This window comes from Prenolepis imparis, unplaced genomic scaffold (assembly GCF_030444845.1).
Source record: "Prenolepis imparis isolate NDT839.2.m4 unplaced genomic scaffold, iyPreImpa1.0 SCAF_11, whole genome shotgun sequence".
In the NCBI taxonomy this organism is placed as follows: Eukaryota; Metazoa; Arthropoda; class Insecta; order Hymenoptera; family Formicidae; genus Prenolepis; species Prenolepis imparis.
The window spans coordinates 1,003,625-1,031,158 of NW_028141169.1; the positions used below are offsets into that span (position 1 = coordinate 1,003,625).

The following is a 27,534-nucleotide window of genomic DNA, read 5'->3' on the forward strand; positions in this document are numbered from 1 at the left end:
CTTCTATATAATCGGCTATAGCAGTCTACAGCTTTGCTATAGTCAATAATCGATCATATAGATTCTATCGTACACGTGTCGTCTGCGTTTTTGGAGGGAAGGTAGATAAATAAAGAAAAACCTTGTTATACCTGAAGTCTTGAAACAGAATTCGCTCTTGTTGCGTAGAGCATATTAAGCAAGGATTCCAATTGCAGATAAAAATTGATGAAAAAAATATTATATCTTAATAATCTCAAATTTTACATTCACAAGAGATTTCAAATCCTCTGTTTATATTATATTTTATTGGAGAATATTGATACGTGATGATGCAAGAATAATCTTTTGCGTTAAGAAACATTGAATTAAATAATCTACAAATACTTTATTTCTATTTTGAATATTGATAATAAAATATTTATATTTAACGGAAAATATTATAATTAACAGAAAACATAATCGCGAGAAGGAAAAAGTTTCTTCGGTCATCACCTGGACAATATACCTTGCTAATTAATAAAAACAGGTTAATTGGAATTGGTTCATGCAATATATGCGCTTTGAACAAAAAAGGAAAAAAAGTGGAAAATATTTCTTTCGATAAAAGTAAAAGTGCGTGGAACTCATTTAAATGTCTCTTGTTATAAAACTTACAATAAGCAAGAGAAATCCATGTAAACAAAATACAATACCGAAATAAATTACTAGACCCAACATCATTAATGTAAAAGTACATTGGCAATTATATTGGCGGAAATTCCAATATATTTGATAAATAGATTATATATTTTTTAAATATTTTTAATATATTTAATATAAATTATTAGATAAAAAAATTTTGGTTTCACAATAATGTATAATTGTTTTCTGCAATCTTTTTAAAATAAATGCCAACAACATTCGTGTATTATTGGATTATTATTATTATTATTATTATTATTATTAGACTAATTACGAACAATTTAAAACAATTTTTTTTTCAGAAAAATTTTTCTAGTTTTTGTTTGTTATAATCATATGTTATTGATTGCAAATACCTGATGAGACGTCCATGATTCACCACATTGTTGCTCAGAGTACGAATGAAATTCTGGCACGAAGTTAATATGGCTATGCGGCCTCTGAAGTTCTCCAGCTGGCCGCAGAAGTGAAGGATCGCGAGTCCAAGAAACCCGTCCACCGACGTATAAGTAACTGCGGCCAGAAAGATGGTGATGGCTTAAATGACGTACGTTAGCTCGAATTGCGGGCTCGGATCTGTGTCGTAAAAATAATAAGTCTGCAACGGCAACGACTTGCCCAGATCCGTGAGATTCGTCGTGTGTCTTGTCAGCAACAAGTCGAAATAAGGAAGAATGATGACCACGACGAACGCCATAATGTAATTCTCGCAGCAATTTGAATATTTCGGACATTCAAATATTTGCAATTTTAGAATTGTTTGCTTTAATCTTGTAGAATTTGCAATATATTTCAATTTATTTTGCAATAAGATTTATAATTTATTTACAAATAACAACATATTTGATCATTAAACAGTTTTTCAAAATTATCGTCAGAAATTGCATAAGAAAATTATATTTTTTACACTTCCTATTTATTTATATTATTTACTACTCATTCTCATTTTTCATTAACTTCTCGTCGTATGCAAAACAGATATATAACCGGCTGATGTTTTCATTAGCTAAAAAATATATTTTTTCATAATAATGCGATTAATAATATATTTTAATAATAATTCTAGGGTCTTAGTGTGTGTAATTAATCGCAAAGTTGAAGTCTGTGCATAGAGAGTGGCGTAAAAAAATTAAATTTATAAACTTTAAAAATATTGTGATATCAGAGATTATTGTAGAAATTTTAATGAGATTTAAGTGCTATTTAAATGGTTTGCTATTTAATGCAACAATTGTATAATCAAACATTAAAATATCTTACACCACAGAATGTAGCCATTGTCATGGGAAACACTTTTCCAGCGGTAAGATAGATCGGTTTAGCACCTCTGATCAATAATAGCAATAAATTCCTCGCATCTTTCGGATCCGCCGAGTACCATTCGTTATTGTATGCCGCATAATATATATCATTGCACTTAAAAAAATATCAAGAGTATTTTCAGAATTTTGACGAATTCTTTTACAACATTGTTCCATCACAAAATGAGAATCATTTGTCCATTCGTATACATTAGAGAAATTAACGTTTATATATAAATTACAAACTAGCTGCTAATTTATATTTTCTTGAAAAGATACACATAAGATATATGCTAGCACTTTCTGATTCTGAACATTCTGTTGCAAAACAATTTATATTATTTTATATTATTTTATATCTTAAAAAAACTTATGTTAAATATATTTCTATGAGATATAAAATTTTATAAAAATGTTTATTTGATAAATAAAATTTAATATAATTTAATAAATTAATTTAATGAAAATTAAATTAAATTGTTGAAAAAAATGTGTTATATATAGAAATCGTTATTAAATTGTACTATGTATATGTGTAATAAATGTTTAATTTTTAATAGCACGTTAATCCTTCCTTAAATTCAATCAATAGTTATATATTAATTATATAGTAATTATATATATATATTTATATAATTAATTATATAGTAATTATATATATATATATTTATATAATTAATTATATAATTATTATAGAGTAATTTGCATGATTTTTATAAATGAAAGAATACAATATAATTTACCTGGGCCATCAAAATCTCGCCGAGAGCACAATATAGGCACATATGCGCAAATATATTGAAAACGTTGGATATGAAATAAACCAAGTGAAAGAGCGATATATCATTTTCTTCATCGAACAGCTAATCAATTCTCAATTAAAAGTTAAAATTTATTAATTAAAATTTCTAAAAGCGAAAACCTAAATACTAATTTATGATATAAGATATTATGTAAAAATTTTATAAAAACTTTTTTACACTTTTTTTGTGATATATAAACATTATTTATCTCGTTTATCTATTTTATATATTAAAAGATCAATGTAAGCTGTAAGACAGTAAGTTATGAGACACTCACGTTAATTATCCGAAAACCGTAGAAAGCAAAAAGGATCGCAAAGTACACGAATAACGCGAGAAGCGTTATGTTGTATGTATCTTCGATAACATCAATGGCTCTATTAATAAAAAGAAATATCAATTTCGCATGTGTTACAAGTAGTTATACATTCAGATGAAAAACCGAATCGTGTGCATATTTTTTTCTTTCTCATATACAAATCTCTTGTCATCACATGTGTTCGCGTTCATATATTGTAAATTAGCAAACCTGAGCACACGGATGTGTTTCATTACGCAGCTTCTCAGCATGTCGCGCGAATTGACATACTTGTGCAAATACGCCAAACGATTCTTGAGAATGTCCAGTTGGCCGCATATGTGAAATGTCAGCAGACCGAGAAAATTGTCGATCCCGGTGTAAGACATCATTGCGACGATGATGTAGACGGCCTGGCTGGCAAATGTCAGCTGATAATGCGGCCGCCTCGTGATGTCGTAGACGTAATGGGTTTGCAACGGCATCGGTCTGCCCGGATCGGTGATGTTTGGTGTCAGTCTCATCGACACACCGAAACCCGGCAGAACGATGATGAAGACGCATGCTACTCCCATCAGGCAATAAGCGCACGTGATAATTATGCGCGCGGTTTGCGCCCTCCTGATCATGATTCTTCTCTCTTGCGCATTCTCGTGCGCCCTTATCCAATCCTCCACGATCATACTCATGATCGGTACGATAGCTTCAAAAGTGTCAATAGTAAGTTGAGCGATTTGAATGCGCGCTTAAGAGTATCGCTAAATTGGCAGAGAGGCTACGTCAAGATTAATCTCAAAAAAAAAAAGAAAGACAAATTAAAGAAAGTTTAAAGAAAAAGAACAAGAAAACTGTGAAAAATAATCTTTCAAATCTCACATATTTGACAAAAAAAGAGAATAACATATTTTAATATATATATTATAATACATACTAATTTATATATTAATTAATATATAATTTATATATATCATCATATGTATTTTAATTACCAATTGCATAATAATACATATATGATTTTTGCAATTTTTGAAATTCTCGCTGCGCGATAAACTTGTAATTTTGTAATAATCGGATTCTTTATATTATTTATATAAAAAGAAGCATCTTAATTCAATTTTCATGTATTTTATGTAGTATAGTATAGAGTAACGACGGATATATTTTTCTACCTTCTTTCTTCCACCAAAAGATCACGATTCTTATCGAACAGCTTATGGCCGGTAAAGTGAATTGTAAATTATCCATCATCAACATGATATCCCCTCGAATTCTTATCAGGGAGTGTATAGAAGGGATTAGAACGCCGAGAGTTACCCCCAGAAAAACTATGAGCACTCGAAGATTGCACAGTAATTTCTGTCGCGGGCTTTGAGTAATTTTAGGCCAAAGTCCGATAAAGTCTAGAGCCAAACGATTCAGTTGTACCGCCCATTCGAAATCTACCTGTAGAAATCTCAATAAGTCGAAACTCAGAGAAATCACCGCATAATGTCAAACATGTCACAAATAAATTACGAATTAAATGCAAAGTGTCACAAAATGAGGTAAATTATTATGCAAGAGCAATGTATACTTTCTATCAAGTACGCACACAATTTTAGTGTAAATATTAAAAAATAATAATAAAATTTATATTAATAAATAAATAACAGCACAATGAAAACCATAGCAATTTCAAATTGTCTTAATCAGATGTTTACATCTCTTTATAATTGACACATCACTAATAAATAGGCGATGGATAAGAAAATTTTGTTGAAACGCGATGTGAAAAAATAGAACGTTCAAAAAATAAAATATTGCACACGTAATATAAAAATATTTTTTACAAGACAGTCCTTTTTTATAATAACGACTGTCATAAGCACCTCGGTATCCGGCGTATTTAGAACTATCCATGTCAAATGTTGTCCAAAGACTGACGTCCGCTCCTTCGTCGCGAAATAACGTTACCTTCTTACGTTTCTCGCGCATGATCAGGATATAGAGGAAACTCTTAAAAACTTTCGATAAAATATTCTTCATATAATCGACCCTTCAAGTTTCAAAGTTTCAGCACAAAAAATGCGTCGCGCAAAATATTCGCGTGCGAGCAAAAAAAAATTCAGTAATAACAGACGAGAGAAAAAGGGAGCTTGCGTGTCATCATTCATTATATTCTCACGCTTCTATATAATTGGCTATTGCAGTCTACAGCTTTGCTATAGTCAATAATCGATCATATAGATTCTATCGTACACGTGTCGTCTGCGTTTTCGGAGGGAAGGTAGATAAATTAAAAAAAACCTTGTTATCCCTGAAGTCTTGAAACAAAATTCGCTCTTGTTGCGTAGAGCATATTAAGCAAGGATTCCAATAGGAGATAAAAATTGTTTTAAAAAATATTATATATTCTTAATCTCAAATATTAAATTTTAAACTCTTACATTTACGAGAGACTTCAAATCCTCTGTTTATACTATATTTCATTGGAGAATATTTTGATATGTGATGATGTAAGAATGATCTTTTGCGCTAACGCAAGCATTGAATTAAATAATCTACAAATACTTTATTTCTATTTTGAATTGATATAGCTCTTATGTCATTTTATTCATGTAATTATCTAATTGAAGATTACACCTACCGTACTGGAATTAATAAATACTATATTAACATCGATTTTTATACTTTTAGTCTCGTTTTGCTAGCAAAAATGATATGTAGCCAGCCGATGTTTTTAATAGCTGAAACATAAACATGTAATAAGATGAAATTTTTAGCAAATAATGTACGATGTTGATAACTCGAAGACAAGATCAATTTCTTTCTGTAATAAAAGTAATTTTGAATGTATATGTTTTTATGAAATATTTGTTATCTTTAATATATTCTAATAATTAAATAATACTTAAAAAAAATACAAATTAAACAATTAGGTTGCTAATGTATAAAAAAAAACTTTAATTCTTTATATCCATCCAGAAAATTGCAAATACAGATACATATTGTATATCTTTTCAGTAATGATATGAAAGAATAGTAATTATTGATATATTTATATATATTTTAGATAGGTTTATCACACATAGGTTAATAAATAATCTTACGCTGCAAAACGTGGTCATCGTGAGAGGAAATATTTTTCCTGCCGTGATACGGAAGGACTGATTGGCTCGTTTCATTAATAAGATAAGAGTCTTTGCCTCTCTCGGCTCCAGTTTGTACCATTCAAGATCGCATATAGTGCGATATACACTCTCGCACTTAACAATCAATAAGACATATTCAGTAAGAAGCAGACTAACATATTAAGATATGACATATATGTTGGTATTGTTACGTAACTTTATATTTGTACTTATAAATTCTTTAAAGTTTGTAATGACTTACTTGCATTGTCACAATCTCTCCGGCGCCACAATAAAGAAATGTATGCGAAAACAAAATACTCATGCCAATTAACGGAAAACATAATCGCGAGAAGGAAAAACTTTCTTCGGTCATCACCTGGACAATATACCTTGCTAATTAATAAAAACAGATTAATGTGAATATTCATGCAATATATGCGCTTTGAACAAAAAAGGGGAAAAAGTGGAAAATATTTTGTTCGATAAGAGTAAAAGTGCGTGGAACTCGTTTAAATGTCTTGTTATAAAACTTACAATAAGCAAGAGAAATCCATGTAGACAAAATACAATACCGAAATAAATCACTAGACCCAACATCATTAATGTAAAAGTATCTTCAATTATATTGGCAAATCTATAATATATTTAATAAATAGATTATATATTTAAAAAATTTTTTCAATATATTTAATATAAATTGTTGGATTAAAAAATTTTTGTTTCACATTAATGTATAATTGTTTTTTGCAATCTTTTAAAATAAATTCCAACAACATTCGTGTATTATTGGATTATTTTTATTATTATTATTAGACTAATTACGAACAACTTAAAACAATTTCTTTTCAGAAAAATTTTCCTAGTTTTTGTTTCTTATAATCATATATTGATATTGATTGTAGATACCTGATGAGTCGTACATGATTCACCACATTGTTGCTCAGAGCACGGATGAAATTCTGGCACGAAGTTAATGTGGCGATGCGACCTCTCAAGTTCTCCAGCTGGCCGCAGAAGTGAAGGATCGCGAGTCCAAGAAACCCGTCCACCGACGTGTAAGTAACAGCGGCCAGGAAGATGGTGATGGCTTGAATGACGTACGTCAGCTCGAATTGCGGGCTTGGATCTGTGTCGTAAAAATAATAAGTCTGCAACGGCAACGGCTTGCCCGGATCCGTGAGATTCGTCGTGTGTCTTGTCAGCAACAAGCCGAAATACGGAAGAACGACGACCACGACGAATGCCATAACCATCATGACGTATCCGCTGATGACGATCGCCCGAGCGATCTGCGCTCGTCCTATCATCACGTGCTTTTCCTTTACCGTTTTCAATTCCGTCCAGTCTTCCGCCATCATGTTCACGATGGATAAAAGCGCTTTGTGTGAAATACAGTAATTATTTACAAAATTGTATTACATTTTATTTCACATTTTATTTAAAAAGAACATTGAATGATACGTGCCATATTTTAATAAAACACATTCTTCTGCTTTATATATTTTTTATAGTGTGAATACTATAAAATGAAATACTATAGATTTTGATAACTTTTCGCGTAATATATATATTTCAAGATAATTGTAACTACACACATACCTGTCCGTTTCCACCGCATGACGACAAGTTTCAATGAGACCATTAACAAAGGTAAAGTAATTTGGAGATTGTCTACCATAAGTATCATATCGCCCCAGACTCGTACAAGGGAACATATGAGGGGAATACCAGAGATAAACGTCACTATAACGAAAATAATGGCCACGCGAAGATCGGAAGCGAATTTAGTATTAGCAATTTCATCGCTTCTCGGCCATAAACCGATCAGTTCCAAACCTAAACGATTTAATTTCACCGCCCATACAAAATCTAGCAATATTTCAATATTAAAAAGTGAGTTTGAGAAATTAAGAGAAAGTATATACCTTTAAATAGGCCGAAAATAAGAATTTTTTAAAAGACAGGTTTTAGTTTTTTAGACAAAGTAATAAACTTTTTTAATAAGTTTTTCTAAAAAATTGTTTATTGGATCTAATCAAACTTTTATTATTTAAAAATATAAATATTTATTCATAAAATTAATGCACAATTTATATATATATTTGAAGGAAATAATTATATATATACATATATATTATATATACACACTTTTAAATAAAAATAAATTTGATTAAATCCCATAGTTTCTAAAAAAAACCTTAAAAAAATCTCTTGTTTTTGGCCTATTTAAAGGTGTATACTTCCTTAAAATACAAAAATTGTAGATATGTATTAAGATGTGCGAATCCCTAAAAACTCTAACAAAATTTATAAAACCAAAAATTGGAAATATGATAATTAGATAAAAAATTATGGTTTCACGTATCTAATAATTTAATATTATGAAGAAAAAATTGTATGATCTTATTCAATCTGAAAATTACAACGACTTTTGAATATAAGACCATTACAATCCTGCACGTGTAAAAAATTCACGCGTACAAGCCAGCTCTTGTTACACGGCACAGTTTCTTTATATTTCACCAACGATACAGTAATTGAAAGAAACTTTCGGCAAAAGTATAATTGTCACTGTGTGAATAACCGAGGGAAAAGAAAAATACGTAACAGACGTTCGATACCTCTGTAACCCGGATGTTCGGTAATGTCCATATCGAAGACTGAAACTCCCTCCACGAGTCGCCGGACTTATCGAAGACGATGGTCATCACGCATGCTCGCGACACGTGAGTGTCGACAACCTGTGGCAGTCGTTTCGTCGAAAAGGAATGCATTAAATATTAAATATTACAAATGTTACACGCAGTTAATGATACACTGTTCGTTTCGTGCGACGAAACTTTATGCGAAACTTTAAGAGGGGACACTCGTAAGAGGCAACGATGTATATCTATACGTTAAGATTGGGAGTTGTGTTGAAGGTAAGTTCGTCGAATTTTTTGTTGTGCAAGTTTCTTCGTGCTTTATAAGACACAATCGCGTAACGAGAGAGATAATGTTGCATTTTTAATATCTATATAGGGAGGATCCCTCTTTCCTTCCTTAAGAAGAAAGACGTGGGAAAATTTCAGTCACTTAGACAAAAAAAAGGTGCGACGGAAAAAATGTACAATGTCTCGTATAAATTGTAAGAATATCGTGAATGTTCACCTTAAGAGCATATTTTTTGATAATAAATATTAATAAATATGATACTATCAAATGGGATCTAATATATCTAAAATCTAAATGTATATTATCTCTTCAAAAATAGATGCAAATTACTATTAAATTATTATATATACTTTTGACAATTTTTTAATCTTGGACGTGTAGATTGTTACTCGTTATTATCGTCTTTGTTATTATATAATAACTTTAATAACGTAAAACATCTTCGTCTCTGATATCATTGATTCATACTACTTACGCGAATTAGTAGAAAAAAATATCGTCAGTTTTAGGGTAGGGATTCTAAATATACATATAAAATCATTAAATATTACATTTACAATAATATAATTTATATAAATAACAAATTATTTCTACTCTCTAGCTAATACAGTTATTAATTATTTTTAATTTCTGGTCATAATTTTATCTGACCGGGAAAATGTTTCATTACTTATCTTTCTTCAATTTCTGAAGAGATGATGTAACGGTTCTCTTATGCTTCAGTTTCGCGATTTGCTAGTAAAAATGATATATAACCGGCCGACGTTTTCAATAGCTGAAATACATATTTATTTATACATTTTTAGACGTGCGTGAGATTTTGCTTTGAATTCTTGCAAATAGATATTTTAATTACGGACTATTAATTATCTTACGCTGCAGAATGTGGTCATCGTTAGTGGAAATACTTTTCCCGCGGTGATGTGAAAAGGTTCGCTGGCTCGTATCATCAGTAAAATCAGGTTTCTTCCTTGTTTCGGCCTTAACTTGTACCACTCAAGATCGCACATAACGTGATACACTGCCTTGCACTTAGCACAGTACATAATACGGATATATCTGTGTTATTTCAATATACCGACACAATTCTTCGATTACACAAATTAAAATTAAGATTTAATTGAATACAGTTCTTTATCTCTGTTTAGAGAGAAAAGAAAATATAAAAAAGAAATTTTAGCTTAATGAATATAAAAAAATAAAAATGTAAACTTAACAAATTAATTTTAGCTAATATATCCATAAAAACAATCTTATACAATAAATATTATGAGTATATATACATATATAATAATGTTTTTTAAATTGTAATTTAATATCAAATTTAATATGCTAAAAACTTGACAAATAAAACTTAAATATGTAATGCGTACAAAAATTATTTACTGTTAGCTTGAAAATATAGTTATTAAATTTGTTATAATGCGTGATCTATTTTTACAATTCTTCAATATCAATTACAATATATAACACTAAATTTATATTTTGTTTGATATGGATATATATATGTATATGTATAATATATAACTTACTTGTTCTGTTACTATCTCCCCGGCGCCACAATAGAGAAACGTGTGCGCCAATAAAGTAACAATACCGACCATTAAGAAGCATATTCGTGGAGGGGACATGTTACTTATCTTGTCACCAGTAAATACCTAGATAATCATCTTGTTAATTAATAACAATGTTACGATCACAAAGATAAGATATTTTACATAATTTTATATTATTAAAAGTAAAGAAATACAAAAGAAAGAGAGAAATAGAAAAAAAAGAAAGAGAGAGAAAGATGCCTCAACATTTTTCATGCGCTTCTCACTGACACTTACAGTAACCAACAGAAATCCGAATAGACAAAATACAATACCAAAATAGAATACCAGTCCCAACATCATTAAAGTAAACGTATCTTCGATGTTTGCTGCGAATCTATAAATATAAAACGTGTTTTGAAAGATTTCACAAGAATTAACATTAAAAACGCCCAAATAAGCTTAATTATACAGTTCAATACAAAATATTTTTTTTTGAAAACAAAAAAGAGAATAATCATTTTTCATAGTTTTTTATGCTGAATTTTGACAATTCTGGCTTTTAAATGGCTGTCCAAAAAATGGTGCAATTTTGCAACGGTAACCATATAATCCTTTTCTAAAAAAGATATGTAAAATCGATACTCGTATATATCAAAGTTTATTGTTGTCACTTTTCCGCGATGCTCATTGGCTGTCAAGATTCGCGTTGTGTGTTATATTCGTAGCATTGAGAGGCTGTCATCGCGAGGATTAGCAGTTTGACAGTTTGTTCGAAATAAAATTAAATAAAATAATAATATATTAGTTTTAAATAATATGTTGTAATACTTTAAATTCGATTAATATTTTTGACAGTTATCAGCTGATTTCTGTCAAAAAATATTAATCAAGAAGAAGGTATTATAACATATTATTTACAACATAATACTATTTTAATTATATTACTATTAAATATATTACTATTTTTACCATATTATTATTTTGAAATTTAATTATCAAATTAATGCTTTAATCAGCTGATTTCTGTGCAAAAATATTAATCAAGTTTATACAAACTTAATTTTTTTTTTTTTAATATTCTTTTTAACAAAAAATCGAAGAATGGCGCGCGCGTAGCGCGCGATTGTATTGTTCTAGTTTCTCAGAAATTGTGACGTGATGGATTTCGGAGAGAATGTTGAGAATATAGTGTCAAAAAAATGGGAAATTATTATTCTCTGTCTCTTGTAGTTTTTTTGTTGAACTGTGTTATCATGCATAAAAATATTTTCATTTTAATTATCACAACTAAAATTTATAGAAACACCTTATCAGTCGTATATGGGTCTGCACGTTGTCGCGCAGAGCGCTATCGAAACCTTCTCGCGAGACCAGGCCGACCAGTCGGTGTCTGAAGTTCTCCAATTGACCACTAATGTGAAAGATCGCCAGTGCAAGGAAACCGTCTACCGATGAGTAAGTTATCGCGCCCAGGAACATCGTCGCGGCCTGGACGACGAGCGTGAGCTCGAACTGCGGGCTTTTATCCGTGTCGTAGAAATAATACGCCTCGAAGGGCAATAGTCTGCCGTGATCCGTGAGATTCGACAGATACCGAAAATGTAGACCGAACGTCGGAAGAACGATGAGCACGATGAACGCGAATGTCATCAGACCGTATAAGCAGATCACGATCAGTCGAGCAGCCCGGGCTCGTCCGATCATCACGTCCCTCTCTGTCTCTACCCTCAACTCTACCCAATCTTCCGCCATCATTCTCACCATCAGCGAGACAGCTTGGCAATTTGATAAAATCACGTTTTTTTTTAAATATACATACATGAAAAAAGACATTAAGTTATATTTTTTAATATTATAAATAAAAAAGATATCGCGACACAAATTCTGTTATTTTCTTATAATCTATAATATAAATTCTCTCTCTCTCATACAATTAAAATTATTATAAATTTGTGTGTGTATGTAGAAAATAATTAAATATATTAATTATTTAAAATAACTGAAATATATTTTTAAAATTACAAATTTTTTATAATTCAGTTTTAATATTAAATTAAAAAAATTTTATTATTTAAACATATATTTATCGAATATAATTAAGATTGAGAAAAATTAAAATTATTGGAAAAATATTATTGTACAGATTATATATTTCTTTATGATACATTTTTTATTTTTAGCTTCTTTTTCTTTCTCATTCTCTCTAATGCACATTCAATGAATAAATCACAATGACTAAAAGTCGCAAAACAAAATTTTACAAAGAGTCAAAAACATTATATGCAATAATTTCAGACATACCTCTACGTTTCCATCGCATGATGATCAATTTCAGTGAAACCACTATTAAAGGAAAAGTAACTTGGAGGTTGTCTATCATGAGAATCATATCGCCCCAAATACGTACGAGAGAACATATGAGAGGGACAACTGACAGAAAAGTTACTATAATAAAAATGACGCTTAGGCGAAGATCGGAGAGGAAGCTGTTCTTAGGTGCTTTATCGGTTCCGGGCCATAAACCGATCACCTCTAAGCCGATCCGATTAAGTTCAATCGCCCATACAAAATCTAAGAAGAATTTTAACATTAAATAGTCAAAATGTTTGTTAAAAAATATTAAATATATAAAAATTTTGAAAATTAAAACATATTAGACTTTGATATAACAAACTAAGGATTTAAAAAAAAATTTCATTACAAATTTCTTTTTCTTCTCAAAGTCAAATAAAAATGCGAAAAATTTGTGAGCTTATAAATACACGTCTAAAGTTGCAACAGCGGGATAAAAGATTTATCCATTAGTAGAACAACGAAAAATACAAGAAGATGAAATATATCACTAGAAATGCAACAAATTAATTCTCTCTCTGTAATTATATTATATATATAAATATTTGGAATTAATATAATAAGAAAATTATATAAAAGCTTCTCGCAAAGATAATATATATCGTGTAATAGACGTTCGATACCTCTGTAACCTGAATGTTTGGTAATGTCCATGTCGAAGACTAAGATGTTGAAGAGAAGCTCGCCACTCGTAAAGTTGCGAAAAATATTCATCGCGCATGCTCGCGATGCGAGTGCAACAACCAGGCTGTTTCCTCGATACATTAAATATTACAGATGTGCTGTCCCCAGTTGTGTGTGATGACAGTTCTACGTCTCGTAAAAAAAGACAACTTTATGAACATAAGAGGCATCAATGTGCACTAACAAGAAGGGAGGTATGTTACGCCTCTCTATACATAGCAAGCTCGTTGAACTTGTTACGCAAGTTTTTTCCAGTTTCTCTGGCAGTACATATACTTTACTTCGTAACAAGAGATACTGGCATAGTTGAATTGTTAATGGATCCCTGTAGGAGGAGTACGAGAACAGAAAAAACTGCGATGGAAAAAAGATGAAAGAAGAAAGACGAAAAAAATTGCAAAGGTACGACGCGTTAGCTATACTTCTCTATATACTTCGAATTTCTATCGTAAAACTACGTTTTTAGGTATGATACACTGAATAATTACAGTACGCGAAGTGACACAGTATACAAATTTTATAATTTTATCTATTTTACTATTACAAATTTTTAAAGGTTTCCAATTTGAATTCACATTGCATGCAATTAATTGATTTATGTCATATTTTACAGTCTAATGTATTTTTTTAACACGAGACACGATGGATGAAATATGTTTAGCTTACTTTTTTTTATAAATTTATTTATACGAAAAATGATAAAAACGTAGATATGAGATAAATTTAAGGAAGCAGATTCTCACATATAGAAACATCAGATAATATAAAATTTAAATAATAAAATCAACAAATAACGAAATAAGTAAAACAAATATTTTATTTTTATCATAATTAACAGATAGACTATTAGCTATTATTCGTAATTATCTAATTAGCAACATCTCTCTCCTCATTATTTTGATATAAGAATTAAGTATATACTGATAATATACTAGTAATATTCCTGCTTCAACCCTGTTTTGCCAATAAAAACGATATATAGCCAGCCGATGTTTTTAATATCTGAAAAACAATATACATCTCTATACTTAGATGTATCCAGATGAATGAGATCGAGTTGAATGTGCGAGAAGATATTTTAATGTGTGTGTGAATCATTAACATAATCTTACGCTGCAAAATGTGGTCATCGTCAGCGGAATGATCTTTCCTGCAGTGATGCGAAAGGGTTCACTGGCACGTATCATTAATAAAGTTAGGTTTCTTGCTTCTCTTGACTCCAGTTTGTACCAATCAAGATCGCACAAGGTACGATACATCGCTTCGCACTTAACATTTATATACATAATGACACGTGGATATCCCAATCTGTCGCTTCCACAAACATTAGTTAATTTTAATTTGTTAAACTGAATATATAACATGAGATTCTCGTTTCGTCTTTCTTTATTCGAACGAGATCGAAAAGTCAATTAGTCTCGAATATAATAATGTTTATGGAAACGTGTATGTATATGAAATATAAATATTTTTGGCAATTAAGTTGATAAAAAATAAGAAACGTGAGATCATAACGTAGAAATCGGTCTATTGATTCGAAAATATACATTATTGAAACTAATTAAACATCGCTGATTGATTATGATAGCACATGACGTGTTAAATTGATATTAAAATCATACGATACGTTTATAGATATATTACTTACGTGTTCAGCTATAAGTTCGCCGGCGCCGCAGCAAAGAAAGGTATTCAATAGTAGATTAAAGACACTACTCATCATGTAGCTTAGTCGCGAGACAGAGATACCGTTTTCGTCGGTGATCATCTAATGAAAATACGACATATATTTTACTATTAATTCGAAAACAGATTAATATAAATTTTTCAGGATATAAATAAAAGTATTATAATCACAGACAAGATATATCACGCAATTTTATGTATTCTAAAAAAAAAAAGAAAAGAATGGTGTTTTACTAAACATGTTACTTACAATGAGCAACAGAAATCCATACAGACAAAATACGATAGCAAAGTAGAATACTAGACCCAGCATCATTAAGGTAAATGCGTCTTCGATTTTATTGGCAAATCTACAAAAGAGTACAAGTTAACGTGTTTAAAGAAGATATATTCAAAAACATCGAGATATATTTAAATATAATAAACAAAGAATTGTAGAAAAATCAAAGAATTGGTAGAAAATCTGCGAAATATCGTATACAATGACAGTGTCTACATAAGTATTTATAACATTGAAACCAAGCATTCACAAAGGACTTCATATTTAAGGATGAAAATTATACATAAAAAATAATTTTACTTATATTTTTATGCGAGAGATTCAACTTTTTGGTTGAACATTTTTCCATTATTGTGTGAAACGTCATACTATTGTAATTAAAACCTGCAGAAACCTGATGAGTCGCAGATGAGCGATCACGCTGTCGCGTAGAGCGCAATCGAAATCTTTGCGCGAGGCCAAGCCGGCTAATCGACCTCTGAAGTTCTCCAGCTGACCGCAGATGTGGAGGATCGCGAGTCCGAGGAAAGCGTCGACCGACGTGTAAATTACAGCCCCCAGGAAGATCGTCGCACCCTGAATGAGATACGTAAACTCGAACTGAGGACTCTTATCCGTGTCGTAAAAATAATACGTCTGCAGCGGCAACGGCCTGTCCCGATCCGTCAGATTAGTCAGGCGTCTGAACGGCAGATCGAAGCAAGGAAGAACGATGATCGCTATGAACGTGAACGACATCAAAGTGTATCCGCAGATCATGATGAACCGCGAGATTCGCGCGCGTTTCAGCATCACGTTCCTCTCAGCATCTACCTTCGGCGTCATCCAGTCCTCCGCCATCATCTTCACGATGGTTAAGAGAGCTTGGAAATATAATGGAGTGTGGTATATAAAATTAGGTCGCGCCACGTTTGAATGCTATTATAAAAATAGATATTTTTCAATTCTTCTATATATTTTCTGATTTTTAATATAATATATAGATATGTAATTTAAAAGGCAAGAAACTGAAATTAAACACTTCGCGTTTAGAAGAAATGCTAAAGCACATACCTGTTCGTTTCCATCTAATAATGATAAGTTTCAACGAGACCAGCACCAGGGGTAACGTAACCTGCAAGTTATCTATCACGAGTATCATATCGTTCCGAACTCGTATAAGGGCGCACACGAGAGGGATACCGGAGACGAACGTTATAATAATGAAAGTGATACCTAGCCGAAGATCGGACGCATAATTATCCTTAGCTGCTTCGTTCGTTTTCGGCCATAAACCGACCAGTTCCAGACCGAGTCGATTTAGTTCCACTGCCCACACAAAATCTAACAGAATTTCAACATTGCAAAAACAATAAAATAGAGATCGAAAACCTAAAGAAAAATTCAAGGATTTTAAAATCCACAAATTTCAGATATTTCCAATATATTTTTCCATAAATCTATTTACTTGATATAATTTAAAAAATAATGATTCGAGAACTAGATTAATTTAAGGTACATGAGAATTTTAACACAAGAGAAAGTCTTACATATTAAGTGCATAAAAGTAAAGAAAATTATAGAAGAGTGTAACATACGTACAAACTCTGATTCAATTATGCAATAATTATTGTTTGAATGCAGCAGTATAATAATAATGATACCACGAACTCTCATATGCACTGAGAAAAAAATACTGTTGAATCAACAACATTTTTGTAGTTAAATTTTATTTTATTAATTCAATGATATTATTAATCTAATCAAATACTGACGTATCTCAGTGTGATAAATCTCAAGATAAAGGCGGAATAATGCGTGATAAAAAAATTGGATACCTCTGTAGCCGGAATAATATTCGGAAGCGTCCATGACGAAGACTAATGCGCGGAATTCCGTATTTCAATTTTATTGTTTTCTCTCGCCAATCTATGGCGAGAAATAAAAAATGCTCGTCACGCATGCTCGCGACAACCTGCTGCTTCTCATCGAGGGGTGCATTAAATATTAAATCTCCTCCTCAGGCGATTACACTGTCGTCGTAACAAAAAAACTTTACAGACACAAAAACAAGTCGTAAAAAACGTGAATACTTAATAAGGTGGAAAAATATGAGAAATATTATGTATCATATTATTCGTTGAACTTTTTAAGTTCCTCTTCATATACTATGCTATGCACGTGTACGAAACGAGAAACATTGGCGTGTAATTGCAATTTTAATAAATTTTTTATATAGCGAACACGCGAGAATACAGAGAAATTGTTGTTAAGAAGAAAAAAGATATCACATTGTTGCGTGTATTATTTTGAATATTCGTTGCAAAGAAATATCCTTCAATATGATACATCTGTATGAATATCGAATCAAGTCGACTAGGTATCTTATAATTGTGTTTAGCGTTAATAAGATACACATACATACATATTCATATTGGAATTTCTTCTCATAAGTTTTCTCATTCTCTTCTCCTTATTGTGTTTCTCCTTTTTTGTGATAAAATATGCCTGAAAGACTGTAAAATTGCAATTTTATAACAGCAATTTAAAAAATGTTTGGACACATCATTAAGTATAAAATAATATCACCTGGTTGGTGTCCCTGCATCACGAATGTTGCACTTCTGCTATAAAAATTGGTAAAACTCCAATTGCAGAATCCATGCAACTGGATTCATCTCATAATATTGAGATTCGGTAAGAATACAATACAAAAATTTATAATTATTTCTCTAAATAAAGTTACGTACAAAAAAATGCATAAAAAAAGGTTTAAATAATAGATTCGCTTTCTTCGGATCGAGAAGAAAGCAACACACAATTTTCTTTGTCGTGGTCATTGTATCTCATGTCACACGATAATATATTTTATAATAAATATCATACATTTTAAGTGTAAACAATATACAACTTTATTTCTGCAATAATATTAATTTAATATTCTCATTTTCTTTAACAATTGAATAATATATTATTATATGACTTCTATTACCGCATTGCTAGTAGAAAAGATATATAGCCAGCCGATGTTTTTAATAGCTGAAAATAATATATATATATCTTTATTCGAGAACAAAGATTTTACAAAAGAGTAAATAATTTTATCGAAAATTTATGATAACATAAAACTTTGTGCTTTATTTATATTTGTTATAATATTTTTTTATTTACATAAAGGTAAAATATTCTCTACTTGTAAAAATTTAATATTAATATTAAAATAAAAATTATAATATTTAATAAAATAATTTATTAAATATTAAGTATTTGTTAAAAAAACTTAACAGAAAAAATTGCAATATTATATCTCTCTTTCTCTCTCTCTTTCTAAGATTGAAAGGATAAATATAATTATTAATTTAATTTTATTAAATTCGAAAAAAGGGATGGCTAAATTATAAGTAAACTATATTAATAATCTTACGCTGCAAAAAGTTGTCATTGTTAGCGGAAAAATTTTTCCCGCAGTGATGCGAAAAGGTTCCTTGGTTAATAACATTAGAAGAATAAGGTTTCTCGCTTGTCGCGGCTCCAATATGTACCACTCAAGATTGCAAATAGTATGATATACTGCGTTGCACTTAATAAAAATACATAAACATATACATATATATTGTAAAAATTAAATATACTTTATTTTAATTATTTTGAATTTTAATAATCCTATTTTTATTATTTAAAAAAATTTAGAAAAAGCTTTCTATACTATATACTAATTATGCTGTATAATTGAATATATGACTTACTTGTTCGGATATTAAATCTCCGCCAAAGCAATAGATAAATGTTTGCAAAAGCAGACAGATGACAGCAATTATCGTATAACCTAATTGTGAGAAGTTTGTAGTATTTATATCTTTGTCAGTAATTGCCTATATAAATATAATATATATTAATTCAGAAAAACAGATCAACATAATTTAAATCACGGTCTTATAAGATCGTGATTTAAATAGACAGTCATGTCATATGTACATAAAATAATGTATGTATTATTAGGACTTACAGTAAGCAATATAAATCCGTATAGACAAAATAAGAGACAAAACTGGAGTACCAATACAAACATTATTATTGTAAATGTGGTTTCGGTATTATTGGCGAATCTATATAAACGTATTTACACAAAAAGATATTATATTGAAATTTTTAAATTATATATAATAATAATTATATATGAAATACTTTTTTATTTGATACTCTGAATAAATTATTTATCAAATTTATATTTCGACATTTTCTAATAATAATGCAGACATAAATAAATAGTCTTCGAATTTTGTAGTTTATTAAAAATAAAAATCAGAAATTTGATGAACAAAAAATCTCAAAATTGCAATTTGAATAAAAGGAGATCCAATTCAAATTGAATAAAAAAAAAGAAAGAACAAATAAAATCTGTGACACATAATCATATATGTATACATTAAAAATATCAATATACAAGTTGATAACAAATTTATATCAGAGAGATTATGTCTAAAAGATTTGGATAGATTTACTATTTAAATATTAAAAAATCCTCTTCCAGGACATTCTTCAGGACAGAAATCCTGCACAAAATTTCATTGTATTGTATACAATCAAAACCCACCTAATAAGACGTAAATGAGTCACTATGCTGTTACTCAGAGCTCGGTTGAAATCTTTGCACGAGATCAAATTGACTATTCGATGCTTGAAATTCTCCAATTGGCCGCAAATATGAAGGATCACAAACCCCAAAAATGCATTTACTGACGTGTAAATTATAGTTGATAGAATAATCGTTACGGCTTGAATGAAAAACGTCAACTCAAATTGCGGGCTCCGGTCTGTGTCGTAAAAATAATAAGTTTGCAGCGGTAGTGGTTTGTTTCGATCCGTGAGATTCGTTATATGTCTGATCGGTATATCAAAATAAGGAAGAATGTTGAGCAAAAAAAATGCCGATAATGTTAGAACGAATCCATAAATTATAATTAGTCGAGCGGTCCGAGCTCGCTTTATCATTACGTCTCTCTCTGCTCTTGGCTTCAGCGCTAACCAATCCTCCGCTATCATGTTTATGATGGATGAGAGAACTTGGAAATATAAAAGAAACGCGATATCGGTAACGTAAAAAATATATCAAATCACAATTGTAGCTACTTGTTAACATACATATCGAAAAGAAAATCATCGTACACATATCTTAATTTATTCCAGCAATACAATACATTGTGTTTAAATTATATGTTTAGTTTTACAATTATTATTACAATTTTTCTGATATAATAATCTGAATTGTGATTGTAGTAAAAAGTCAAGCGCTATAAAAAAACTTTACAAAAAAAAAAAAAGAAAAAATTTAATTAAATGTGAACGTTTTACTTCAAATAGTTTTGAGTATACCTCTCTGTTTCCATCGTAAAATAACAATCTTCAACAAAATTACTGTTAGAGGCAATGTAATTCGTAGATTGTCAACCACCAGCACCACGTCACCCCAAACTCGCTTCAGCGCATGTACAAGCGGAATACCGGAGATAAATGCTATCATAAAGAAAGTAAAACCCATGCGTATGTCAGGCCCGAATCCTTTCATAGCAACTCTGTCATCAGGCTTAGGCCATAAGCCGATCAAATTTAAACTCAAACGATTCAGTTTAATTGCCCACACAAAATCTAGGTAGATTTTTTAAAATAAAATATATAAGGAACACAAGTAAAATAATTACACATGCATATGTAGATTGTAAAATTTCGATGAAAAGTAATACAAATGCAATAACAACTAAATGCAACACTATATTAATTAACTTGAAAAAGTTTAGAGATATAGAATATACTATAAGTGGAAAAAGTGTATTATCAGTACCTCTGTAACCTAAAGATTCCGACATGTCCATATCGAAGACTAACATGGATGTGTCTAACAATAAGAAGTGTTTGACTGTCGTATTCTTCCTATAATGAGATAACTATCACGCATGCTCGCGAAACGAGTGCAATAACCTGGCTGTCTCTTCGAAGGATGCATTAAATATTAGAATAGAAGATGCTACTTTCAGTTATTAACAAGTTGCCAGTTTCATAACAAAACTTTATGGACATAAGAGGAGTTATAAACATCTGTTTTTGAGAAGACAGAAAGTATATTGTGTCGCTGTATATCGTCGACTTTGTATTAAAAGTTTTTTTTACTTTCTAACTTTTCACGTAGGTGTGTTTTGCGGGCCGAAACGTTCATTCTAATAAAGGACAAAAAGAATTCTCTAAATCAATTTAGTTCTTCACATATATACATCTTTATAATTGCGCTCCGTCTCCCGTGCGTGCCAGGCTCTTAATTACCCCGCTATATATTTCATATAAAATCGTAAAATTTTAAGAAAAAATATTGAAAATGCAATAAATGTATGTGAATATGTAACATATAAATTTATAATACAATAATAATTTTAAAGTATAATGAAAATTTAACGTATACTATAAATGAAAAATGTATAGGCTTCGTACCTCTGTAACCTGAAGATTCCGATATGTCCATGTCGAAGGCTAACACGTATATGCCGAAGAGGTGTTGACTGTCGTAATCTTTCCATCATATATTAAGATGACTATCACGCATGTTCGTGAAACGAGTGCAATAACCTCGTTGCCCCTACGAAGACTGCATTAAATATTAAAGATGCTACTTTCAGTTGCTAACAAGTTCCCTGTTTTGTAACAAAACTTTATGGACATAAGAATAGATACGGACATCCGTTTTGGATAATGCGGAAAATATATTGTGCTATATATCGTCGACTTTGTATTAAAAGTTATTTTTTACTTTGTAACGTTTCACGTAGATAAGTTTAATTCGAAGATATAGTGGCATATAATTGCATGTTACGTGGAATAAATTTTCTGTACATCGAAAAACACTACAGCAAAAAAAGAAAAAGAGAAAAAAGTACAATAGATAGAAGAATAGGTATAGAATAAAAGGTATAGGGTCGCTTTACAATTTTTTTCAAAAGTTTATTGCAAGACATTTATTGATGTAACATTAAGTGCAGAGTGAACGCACAAAATTTATATTAAGAGTTTGTTCTTTCTCTACGGGAAAAACGCGATATTCAAATTTATAGTCTTGATCAGGCTATTCTTATAACAATGATAAATGTAATTATCAAACAAGAATAATTTACATAACAAACAGATAATTTTAAATGAGATATTGTGTGATGAGAATAATGTGAAATTTTATATTCTTCGCAACAAATATAATCATTAATTTTAATTTTATTAATAATTTTTAAAAGAAATTTATTTCTTCCTCTATAATTCTTTTTTTTTAATTACTATAATATAAAAAAATGTATGTAATACTAGTTTAATTTTTTTTATCTTGTACTGTCAATAAAAACGATATATAACCAATTGATGTTTTCATTATCTGAAAAGAATATATATTTATTGTTAAAACATTTTTTACAAATTTATAATATACAATTTAAAAAAAAAAATATTAACTACATTGTTTTATATTATATTTGTAATCACATTTTAAATATCTAAATTTCCTAATGTTTCATAATTAAATAGTACTCTCTTTTTTTATCACAATTTAATATAGAATTAAAAATTACAATGTTAATTTTGAAAGCAAGTTTTCTATTTAAATATTTGTCAAAAAATCAGAAAATAATATTTTATAGTATCTTCTCTTTCCCTCATTTAAATAATAAATTAATAATTAATAATTATAAGAGAGAGAGAGAGAGGGGGGGAGAAGAAAGATAAAATATAATTATATTAATAATCTAATTTAATTATTAATAAACTTACGCTGCAAAAAGTGGTCATTGTTAGTGGAACAATTTTGCCTACAGTGATGCGAAGAGGTTCGTGGAGTCGTATCATTAATATAATAAGATTTCTCGCTTGTTTTGCCTCCCATTTGTACCACTCAAGATTATATATAGTATGGTAAATTGCCTCACACTTAATAAAAAAACGTACATACATTACTAAAATAAAAAATTAAAATAATCACTTTTCATACCCTCAAAATTATGGTACTTTCAAACTGCTGGAAAACTCGGCGAAAAATCATCGTAGATAAGAAATTAAAAAAGCATTTTAAAGCTTGCAGTTTTAACTTTAATGCGCTATCGGTGGTTTTTTCAAATTTTTTAAACTTTTTTATTCTAGTGCTAAAAACAAACACATTGTTTTTCTCTTTAAAATTGCGTATCTTTGACACTCTGCAGCTCGATAAAAAATTTTTTCTCGAAAAATTCTACTCATGTTTCATAAACTATATTTTGCCTACAAAATGCTATTTTAAAAATTTTCTTACGATTTTTTTTTATTCAAATACAGATTTTGAAACTAATTGTTGTTTGATTTACTTTTCATTTGTAGATTTTTGATAGTGCACAAAATAAACACGTGTATAAATACAAATCTGATAAATTTAATAGCAAAATGTGGTAATAACATAATCTTTGATTTATTTCTGACATTTTGGCAAGTAAATAGGTATCCGCATTAACATCGAGCAATGATTATATCATCACATCTGAATAATTTTAAACACAAAATATCTATTTAATGTGCTTCTAACATAATTTTTAGAAAATAAAACAAGTTTAATATTGAATGCGAAAATTAATAATAAAACTTTGATAGACTACAAATAATAAATATCATATTTATAATATATGTACATAAAGTTGTAACTTACTTGTTCTGTTAATAGTTCTCCAGCATAGCAATAGAAAAACATTTGCAGAAAATAAATAATGATAGCACCTATCGTGTAGAATAATCGTGAGCAACTCGAAGCACTTATCTTCTCGTTATTAACAATCTAGATAAGAATATCTCACTAATTAATAAAAACGGATAAAAGAAATAATTAATAATATTATACAAAAATGCACACAATGCATACTGCTACACAATACAAACTAAATATATTTAAAAATTAAACTTAAAGTATATTTGACATTTTTAATATAATTTATGTTACTTACAGCAAGAAACATAAATCCGCTTAGACAAAATACAATGGCAAAATGTATTATCGATGCGAATAATATTAATGTGAATACATCTTCGATTTTATCGACATACCTTCATATACAACACATACAGAAAGCCATTATATTAACATCAATAAAAATATAATACACTTAGTACATAATATATAAAAATATTAGCTTAAGATTATATATATATATATATATATATATATATATATATGCATATATATATATATATATATTATCATCGGATACATTATACGATCAAATTACACGAGAAGGAAGTTACACCTATGAAAATTAAAATATTGTACTAAGATCAATTTATCTAAAAATTTCGTTAAACTTGTGAAATTTTGTCATGTCACAATCAAAATCCACACCTGATAAGTCGTAAATGAGTCATTACATAGTTTATCAGAGCTTTATTAAACCCTTTGCTCGCGACCAAATTTTCTAAATGGCATCTGAAGTTCTCTAATTGACCGCAGACATGATAGATCACGAATCCAAAAAAAGTATTTACAGCTATGTAAATTACCGACATTTGAAACAGTGTTATGACTTGAGTAAGATATGTTAACTCGAACTGAGGACTTTTATCCGTGTCGTAGAGATAATATGACTGCAGAAGTAATGGTTTGTTTCTATCCGTCAGATTTGTCAGACGTCTGTACGACAGACCGAAAAGAGGAAAACTGATTATCCCAATAAACACAACTATCGTCAAAACATATGTACAAGTTATAATAATTCGAATGGTTCGCATTCGCTTTATTATTGCATCCCTTTCTTCGTCTACATTCAACGTCATCCAATCTTCTTTAACCATATTTATGACTGATGAGAGAACTTGAAAATGTAAAAGAAGTGATATCAGTAGCATGTAAAATAATTAAACAATTTAATTTATTTTTATGTAAATTAAAAAGAGACTAAAATAGAAAAAATTAGATATTAAAAATTTTTTAATTAATTAAAGAGTTAAAAAAGAAGACAATAACAGCTATCAAAGTTTGTAGGGCGCAATACATTTATTATAAATTAAGTTAAACTAGAATACATATACACACACACACACACACACACACATATATATATACCTATATGTATATATGTATATATGTATAGAATATAAACGCACAAGTTTCAGTTCCATTTGTTGGGTCATCTTCAGCTTAATAAGACCATAAAAAATAGAAACATAAATAACCTAAGTAAATTCGAACGCAGTCAACAAATAAAATAATAAATTTAAATTGAAAAGCACGATAAAAAAGTCATTAATATAAATTATAATTCTTATGTCATCAGAACGATTGAAATTAATTTAATTCTATAATTAAAATTAATTTAATTCTAAATATATGTATGTTGCGATAATGAATTATATTACTTATAATTTATTACTGCAACATACATATAAATAATATATAATAATTATATAAATAATATAATTTTCAATTTTTTTGATGTTATATTATTTAATATTAGCATTGATTTTTGGGTGGGACTTCAGGAAGGAACAATCTGATATAGTATCAGCGAACTGAAATGTTCACGAAACGTCGGAATCAAATAAAATATCTACGCGGTTCAAACCCGAAAATTAATGCTAATGTTCATGTACACCGCGAAAGCCTCAAATATCAAATTATTTAATATTATATATTAAATAATATAATATTAAATATTAATATTAACAATATATTATAATATAATAATATATAATAATATATAATAATAATAATAATAATATAATATAATAATAATATAATATTATATAATATAATTAATATTGATAATAATATTATTCCCAATATAATAGTAGTAATAAATTAAATGCTGCAATAACGTTTGACAAAAAATTAACTCTATGAATATTCTAAATCGAAATAGAAACATACCTGATTGCTTCCATCGCATGATAACAAGTTTTAATAAAATCATCAGCGCAGGTAATGTAATTCGTAAATTCTCTATCATTAGTGCCATGTCGCCCCAAACTCGCATGAGCGCATGTAAAATGGGAATACCAGAAGCAAATGCTATTAAAATGAAAGAGAAACCCACACGAATGTCAGAACTGAGGCTTCTTTTACCGATTCCATTAGTTTTAGGCCATAAACCGACCAATTCTAAACTTAGACGGTTTAATTGAGTAGCCCATACAAAATCTTTAAGCAAAACATTTATTAAAGAAGTTTGAATAGTAATTATACAAATTTATATAAAAATCATAAAATTTTGACAAAAAGTGATGAAAATGCAATGCATGTATGTGTATATGTAATATATAAATTTGTAATACAATAATAATTTTAAAATATAATAAAAATTTAACGTATACTATAAGTGGAAAATGTATGGCATAGGCTTCGTACTTCTGTAACCTGAAGATTCCGATATGTCCATGTTGAAGGCTAACACGTATATGCCGAAGAGGTGTTGACTGTCGTATTCTTTCCATCGTATATTAATAAGACGACTATCACGCATGTTCGTGAAACGAGTGCAATAACCTTGCTGCCCCTCCGACAAGGCTGCATTAAATATTAAAGATGCTACTTTCAGTTGCTAACAAGTTCCCTGTTTTGTAACAAAACTTTATGGGCATAAGAATAGGTACGGACATCTGTTTTTGACAAGGCAGGAAATATATTTTGTATTGCTATTTTATATCGTGAAACTTTATTAAAAGTTTTTTTCATACTTAATGTTCTATGTACGTGTATTAAATTTGAAGATATGATGGCATGTAATTGCATGTTATATAGTGGAACAATTTCTGTATTACGAAAAGCTACAGCAGAAAAGTAAGAAAAGACTGTAATAAAAAAAGTATGAAATGCCACATTTGCTTTACATATTTTTTACAAGATTAAAATTATTGATGTAACATTA

General features: G+C 29.5%; 3 protein-coding genes across 3 annotated transcripts; all 3 read right to left on the reverse strand.

Moving 5' to 3' along the window:
* Nucleotides 1-1,571: 1,571 nt before the first annotated feature.
* LOC145942923 (uncharacterized) lies at nucleotides 1,572-27,343 on the reverse strand. Its single transcript, XM_083050091.1, has 30 exons — nucleotides 27,015-27,343; nucleotides 26,538-26,807; nucleotides 25,014-25,482; nucleotides 24,622-24,721; nucleotides 24,330-24,455; nucleotides 23,429-23,584; nucleotides 22,985-23,036; nucleotides 22,112-22,189; nucleotides 13,626-13,757; nucleotides 12,952-13,221; nucleotides 11,957-12,425; nucleotides 10,945-11,044; nucleotides 10,645-10,770; nucleotides 9,988-10,143; nucleotides 9,831-9,887; nucleotides 9,289-9,328; nucleotides 8,800-8,865; nucleotides 7,778-8,047; nucleotides 7,085-7,556; nucleotides 6,713-6,812; nucleotides 6,438-6,554; nucleotides 6,155-6,310; nucleotides 5,748-5,791; nucleotides 4,934-5,100; nucleotides 4,235-4,504; nucleotides 3,297-3,768; nucleotides 3,045-3,144; nucleotides 2,708-2,827; nucleotides 1,924-2,079; nucleotides 1,572-1,669 (listed from the first exon to the last, which is right to left on the reverse strand). The coding sequence occupies exons 1-30, from the start codon at nucleotides 27,127-27,129 to the stop codon at nucleotides 1,616-1,618; spliced, it is 5,280 nt and encodes a 1,759-aa protein (XP_082906217.1). The 5' UTR covers nucleotides 27,130-27,343; the 3' UTR covers nucleotides 1,572-1,615.
* LOC145942785 (odorant receptor 13a-like) lies at nucleotides 14,561-17,503 on the reverse strand. The gene is made up of 7 exons (XM_083049810.1): nucleotides 17,470-17,503; nucleotides 16,706-16,975; nucleotides 16,047-16,515; nucleotides 15,623-15,722; nucleotides 15,335-15,454; nucleotides 14,799-14,954; nucleotides 14,561-14,688 (listed from the first exon to the last, which is right to left on the reverse strand). Exons 1-7 carry the CDS (start codon nucleotides 17,501-17,503, stop codon nucleotides 14,635-14,637), a joined length of 1,203 nt encoding a protein of 400 aa, XP_082905936.1. The 3' UTR covers nucleotides 14,561-14,634.
* LOC145942778 (odorant receptor 13a-like) lies at nucleotides 18,620-21,623 on the reverse strand. Its single transcript, XM_083049802.1, has 7 exons — nucleotides 21,471-21,623; nucleotides 21,005-21,277; nucleotides 20,226-20,694; nucleotides 19,638-19,737; nucleotides 19,378-19,503; nucleotides 19,056-19,211; nucleotides 18,620-18,670 (listed from the first exon to the last, which is right to left on the reverse strand). The coding sequence occupies exons 1-7, from the start codon at nucleotides 21,514-21,516 to the stop codon at nucleotides 18,620-18,622; spliced, it is 1,221 nt and encodes a 406-aa protein (XP_082905928.1). The 5' UTR covers nucleotides 21,517-21,623.
* Nucleotides 27,344-27,534: the final 191 nt, after the last annotated feature.